Genomic DNA, 6,937 nt, shown 5'->3' on the forward strand with positions numbered 1-6,937 from the left:
AAACCGGGAAAGCATTTGTGCCATTTTAGATTTGAGCTGAAAAAGCAACATTTTATACTTCTTACTCTATTCAAAAATTATGAAAATGCAAATCTTTGAATATATAATATATATATATATTATTTTAAAGCTGAGTTTTGTCCGGAAACTCTTTCTTACCTTTAAAAGTATGTATTACCTCCCCCAAATGTTGGTCCAGGTGTTAGTTTTTTCAAAAGATGCAATACTATTAAGACGCCCTAACTTCCTAAGGGCTAGAAGCGGCCTCGCCCGCCCGCAAGGTCACACTGAAACAGCAGAGCTTCTTAATACGGCACAGTTAAGAAGCAGGAGTTAAACTATTCATCTGGCAACGTATGCACACAGAGACACCCACATATGGGTTGCCTATGCATTTTTGGCTCGACTTGCGAAACGGGATTTCAACTATCCCTTTTTTGTCCCTGATTTGTATCTTTTTTTGGAAATCTATGGGGAAAAAAACAAATGGGTTTTCTATATGTGGCACCACCAAATGGCCGCCACTGCTCTGTGCTATACAGAGAGGTGGAACTGAAGTTGTGTCTTCTTTCAGGCGGTCCTGAACCAGAAGTTCACAGACTGCTTTGTCCTGGTCTTTCTCGACTCTCAAGCTGGAAAAACGGTGAGCATGCTTGTGTCCAGTCTCGCATTGATTACTCAAGTAAAAAGTATCAATACTGCAATGTAGAAACACTCTGTTACAAGTAAATGTATGGAATTCAGGCCCGATTCCTAACTGGCGACATGAAAATAGGTCTGCTGGGATTCAGACCTATTTTCATGTCACCAGTTAGGAATCGATCATCACATGTCCCTATTTTGCCTTTGCCTTTCTTTTTTTAGAGCCTCAAAGTGGTCTTCCGCGAGCCACTGCCGTCGCAGGCCCAGCCCAGCAGCAGCCCCCCTCCCCAGCTGGTGTCCATGTACCACCACCTGGAGTCTGTCATCAACACGGCCTGCTACAACCTCTGGACGGGCCTGCTGTAGCGCTACAGCCACCCCCACCACCCCAGTCTCAGATGGTTCTCAACCTTATTAAATGTCAAGGTCTCCCCTTAACTCTTGACAGTATACAAATGGAACCAAATGGACCCGTTAGGTTTGTATACTGTCAGAGTAAATGTAGACGCCCCCCAAAACAGGCGCAGAGATGTGCTAGGCGAGGAAAGGCACTCGCATCCCCTCACGTAACGACTGCCTCTCCTCGGCGAGGCTGACAGACGGCAAAATACACATTTTCTCAAAGCTCAAATCGTCTGAGTGCGGTTTCATTGTTAAGAGTGTGAAATGAGTCTACCCCTGCCTGCCTCCCCATTGTACATTATAATTCACAGAACCGGTTTTCTGAGTGGGTCTGACTCTGAGTGCCATCTATCTATGGGGGCTGCGTGCGAGCCCCCACCACCCCCACCAGGACGCGCGAGTCGCATTCCCCTCAGTTGCGTCGCTCGCTCATAAAGACTGACTGCCTCCGCACCTGCCCCAAAAGGAACCCACAGAGGCTCTGGAGTCCACTTTGAGAACCACTGTATTAGCGCCACGGACGCCCATGTTATACCGTTTCTGTTATATCCCTTGGTCTTCATCTAAGAGTTACTGAATAAAAATGGCCACATTTAAATAATAAGGTATAGTAAGGTATAGTTATAAGATATTTGACCAATCTGCAAAGTAAATCGAGACCAAGAAATCTCTTCACCAATGTGTTTCTAAATGGTTTAGTGATGAGTCATCCCTTTTCACCGTTTTGTGGGGGCCATTTGTAGCCCACAGAATGTTTTTCTTGCAAAACAAATGCTTGCAATGGTTTCAACATCATGAAAAAACCCTAGTTTGACCCCTCACATGCTACTGGAAGCATATTTATTTTTTGTATTTTCTTCCTGTATAGTAAGTTAATGGGACACAAACTTTCATCAGTGTTTTATGAAGTTTCCCCCAGGAGTTGAATTTCAACCTTTTAGTACATATTATTACACACCTTTAGAAACACATTGGTGAAGAAATTTCTTGGTAACGATTTAGTTTCCCTTTCCCTTTTTATAAAGATATAGCCCATGCAAAACAGTAAATTCCGTTAGAAATGAGACTAATTTGGATCGGGGATGGAAGAAAAACACAACTCAAAATGTCTGAAATGGATTTCTTTATTTATTTTTTAACACAGACTTGAAGAGTTGAAGGTCTCGTTTGCTAGTAAGCGGTGTCGGTTAGACATTGCACCGGGTACTCGAGTCTCGACTGAAGGTTCTACCTCACCTGTACCCAGTGAAGGGGGCAGGGTTGTCCCTGAACACAGCACCGCAGCAGTTTTATTTATACAAAATGTACAGCGTTTCCTGAGCCTAAATGGAAAAAAAAGGTCAATTAATGCTTTGACGATGGGCTGTGTCTACGCGTCTCACAAGTTGAACGTTCTGAGTTTGGAGATTTCGTCGACTAAAACTATGACGAAAAATGTTTGTCGACTGCATTTTTTTTCACTGGTGAAAACTAAATAAAAACAAAATAAAAACTAAGATGTGATGACTAAACATATTGACAATTTCATCAACAAAATAAAAGGTAGACTAAAACGTTGGGGAGGGACTAGTGGAGAAGAGTCATTTTATGTTTGGTTGCTCTCAGGTGTTGCGTGTTGAAAATAGCAGATCTACAAGTTCACAACGTGCCGTGCTGTGACGCGTTGTGAGCTTGTAGATCTGCTATTTTCAGCACACAACCAAGTGTAAAATCAGTCATTGCGATGCCATCAAGGCCTGCCAAAATACATTTTAGTTGACTAAATCAACTGTAGATTAGACTAAAACCAAACGTTTTCAGGTGACTAAATTATGACTAAAACTAAATGACATTTTATTCAAAAGACTATGACTAATACTAAATCAAAATTTGCTGTAAAAAACAACACAGGTTTGGATCAGTTTGTTCCGTCTACCATTTACCGACGCCCGTCACCTTCACAAAATAGGCAGTTTAAGCAGCCCGTTTCTACAACCGCAACGCGAGGCGGGACTACGGCTGCTATATGAAGTAATCGTCGCAGCGGTCAAAATCGCTAAGCTAACAGCCGTTGGCGACGGGGTCCCACCCCTTTTACTGAACTCTTTGGTTCACATGGCGATGCGTCTATGCAGCAGACGTTGTAGCCACGACGTGGAAAGGTAGCCTCTGCTGTTGTAGAGACGGGTGCGACGGCGGCAGGTTGATCTATCGAGCGCTGATCATGTCTGGTTACCGTTGTCATCTGCCGTAGCCGTCCCAAAGCTTAAAGTCACTAATGTTAAACAAGGAAGTGAATATGGTCTTGTGCACTTCCACAGCTGGTGTCATCTTCCAGACAGCAATATGCAAACGTGTTATGAAAACGTCTGCGAAATAAAATGTTTCCAGAGGTCCTCCACTGCACATTTCTTTGCCGCTTTGACGTCGCACGTCGGTCGACGCTTGTCGCTCAAAGCAAAACGAATTGGCCTTAACACTGACCCGTAAAGGAAGGGCTGTGGAAAATGTGGAGCCATGCGAGAAGAGCTGGTGACAATCAGCCAGCTTTCTGCAGCCTTGAAGACTTTGTGGGTTTTAGTAAGCGAGTGGGTGATGGCCGCACGGCACTGGTCAAAAACGATTTGTTTTGAGCTCGTGGACCGGCCATTTTTTGTGGTGCAACACATTCACGCAACAAAGTATAAATCGGCCTTCGGTGTCTGGGGGTTTCCCAGATATTAGGCTCATCTTTAGAAATCTGAATCAAATTGCATTTTCAAAACTACCTAGTAATGTTGGTTCAATTGTGATTCACATTAATCAGTTTCAATTGTGTGTTTTTTTGTGACAAAACAACCCACAAATGTTGTGCCAGTCAAGTCTGGATGGACACAAATGGGATTGAACATAACCTACAGTATGAGGAGTATTGTGTTTTCTCATGCATTTAGCTTAACCACTGTGAACCCATATTCTGCCAAAAATAGCAGATCTACAAGCTCTAGATCCACTTTTTTTGTTCTAAGTACAGTGTGTAACTCATGTCCAGTTCTCTGAGACAACAGGGGTTTCAGTGGTCAATACCTCGAGAACAAGGTTCATTTTGAGTTGTGATGTAAAGCCAGTCGAGAAGCCACTGCCATGCTTTTGCTGTTGTTTTGGTTGGTGATCCAATTGTCCTCATAGCATTACAAGCTCCTGACTATTAGCACAAGCCCTCAAGTTGTTTCCAAAAAAAAGGTACAATTAAGGATGTGATATTTTTTATTTTGGTCAAGGCAAATTGATTTGGTAGAAGGTTTAAGCTCTATATCGTCACTGTCGGGCAGAAACCTCATATCTCCAAGTTTCAATTAATTTTTTTCGCAAAGTAAAGCCCTGCTTCATCATACAAGGCCATCGCACAAAAGTAGTGAAAACAGCAGATCTACGTGTGCTTGTAGATCGGCTGTTTTCACTAGTTTAAACCATTTTACAAATGATAATACAAAACAATCGGTTTTGGACATACAAGGTTTCCACCCGACAAGGACCATATCCTGATTGAATATAGAGGGAGATTGCTGTAGTGTTTGTTCAGTAGGCGTCCCCGTCTCTCCAGCAAGTTAGTAAACTATATAAAAACATCTAGGGACAACTGTCTATAGCAATAATTAATACCAAGTAGGAATGGGACGATATGTAAATAACATATCACGATTATTGTTACAAAAGAAATCGCGATTTACGATATTATCGCGATAATCAAAATCCATTATCCTGGGGCGGAACATTTGCCAAAAAATAGCAGATCTACAAGCTCACAACGCGTCGCAACGCAACATGAGTTTGTAGATTGGCTATTTGATAGAGAAAAAAAGACTGTATCAAGTATGTATATTATTAGTACCTTTTACCACTTATAGAGGGTTTAAGTGGTTAAGTGGTACTGGATATGCAGCTCAGCAAATAAAAGGTGAATTGAACCCAGTGCATGACGGAGGACAATATCACAATATATTAAATCTCCACAATGTGATTGGTTTGTTTTTTTATCGCGATAAACGATAATATCGCGTATCGTCCCATCCCTACTACCAAGATGTCGAGTTATTTAACACTAATTAACTTTATTGACATTGACACCAAGGTGTCGATGTCTGAATGGAAGAGCAAGTAATTAAGAAACTATAATATAAAAACGGTTGAAACAGTGGCCAAATTGTATAAGAAAGAGGCAACAGTTGTGAAAATAGCCGATCTGCAAGCTCACAACGCCTCGCAACGTGAGGCGTTGTGAGCTTGTAAGAAATGATATTTTCACTTATTCGTATCAATTGTCAAATTAAATGTAATGCCTCAGCTCTTCCATGTGCTTGTCAGGGTGGGGCCCAGGTTTAAATATGATTATTTCAGGGGATTGCGGCCGAAAACGCTGAGAACCACTGTAATAGTGATATTGTGTTGACATACTTCTACCATACAGATACAGTTTGATCCGTTTTGATCAGTTTGATCAGTGGTTCGCAACCTTTTCAGGCCGCGACCCCCCAAATAATCATATTTTAACTGATGAGCACTAAGAGTTGAGGCATTACATTTTGTATAACATGGTTCTATCTATTGCGTTGCGAGGCGTTGTGAGCATGTAGATCGGCTATTTTCACAAGTTCGGCCAAAGTTTAATTTGACATTTTAAAGGTATTAAATTGTCACGTTGGAAATGTGCAGATATCTGGCCTCTATACACAGTTGAGAGAGAGAACAAGGTTGCATGTTAAGTTAATCATCTGGGGACCCCACAAAATAATTTGGGACCCCAAGTTTGAGAACCACTGCCTTAGAATAAGGTTATGCTTCGGAACTCTTTAAAAGTGTCAAATGTCCCTTAACCTGGAAGTGCCTTTTTAGCTTTCTAATATACTGTATATCACAGCAAGACACTGCAACAAACCCCATAACATATATTGCCTGTCAGGTGGGATACATGGATATTGAACCAATTAAAAGTAACCCAAGAGTTGTGACTGCATGCAAACTACATTGGATTCCATTGGCACACAGGTTCTTTCCCCCTAAAAATACCTTGTTTTGGACATTCCACCTGACATCGATATTAAAGGTTTGCACACCCTATGAAGTGTAGATTTCATGTTTTTTTGTTTTTGCCGCATTCCTGTGCCAAAAATGTGATGACCGTTAGAAATTCATGGCTTCTTGTAGTGATGGTGTGTAATTGATAGAGAATGAGACTATTTTTTCAGTTGAACAGTCCGTTTTCAAACAGTTATATAAGGAGTTTGTACTTGGAAAGACAATGGACTCACATCAGTCTGAAGAGATAAAACAAACAAGCATTAAGTCTCCCTTGTAATTGGTCGTGCATGGTCTCTCACTGAGAATGGCAGATCTGTTTTCTGTGTGAGACACCGCTAGAGGCGTCACAAGGGGGGGAAGTGAGACTGAGTTACTAGGGCCCAAGGTGGAGGGGCCTTAATTATTTTATGCTTTTGAAACTATTAACTATTGAAAAATAGCAGATATACAAGCTCACAGCGCAGCACCGAGTGCCGCGCTGTGAGCTTGTAGATCTGCTATTTTTGAAGTTGTGAAAATGTGTTCAAATCTTTGGATATATTATGTATCTTTTAAGCGAACATTTCAAACTAAAATTTTGTTCTGGGGGGTCCCTGGAACTAAATATTTTGAGATGGGGGTCTGTGGCCAAATACATATCATTTTGGGGGTCCTTCACATAAAAAGGTTTGAGCACCACTGACATAGAAACTAAGGTTTTTCAAAAAATCTTAGAAGGATTTGAAATATTCAAAGACTTTCACTATTTTTCAAAAATAGCAGATCTACAGGCTCGCAGCGCGCACAGGGGCCCCACAGTGAATCCTTGTACCCAGAGCCCAGTAAAGTCTAGATCAGGTGTTACTATTGATTTTGA

At 41.6% G+C, this 6,937-nt stretch overlaps 1 protein-coding gene across 1 annotated transcript in view; it reads left to right on the forward strand.

The window, feature by feature from the left end:
• The window catches only part of szt2 (SZT2 subunit of KICSTOR complex), a 181,862-nt gene extending 175,344 nt beyond the window's left edge, over window positions 1–6,518 (forward strand). Inside the window, 2 exon segments of the mRNA XM_080734234.1 lie at window positions 575–643; window positions 865–6,518. Of these exon segments, the coding sequence (XP_080590360.1) occupies window positions 575–643; window positions 865–1,008 (213 nt within the window). The 3' untranslated portion in view covers window positions 1,009–6,518.
• Window positions 6,519–6,937: the final 419 nt, after the last annotated feature.

The sequence above is a fragment of the Nannobrachium achirus genome (genome assembly GCF_963921795.1).
Source record: "Nannobrachium achirus genome assembly, chromosome: 1".
Lineage (NCBI taxonomy): Eukaryota > Metazoa > Chordata > Actinopteri > Myctophiformes > Myctophidae > Nannobrachium > Nannobrachium achirus.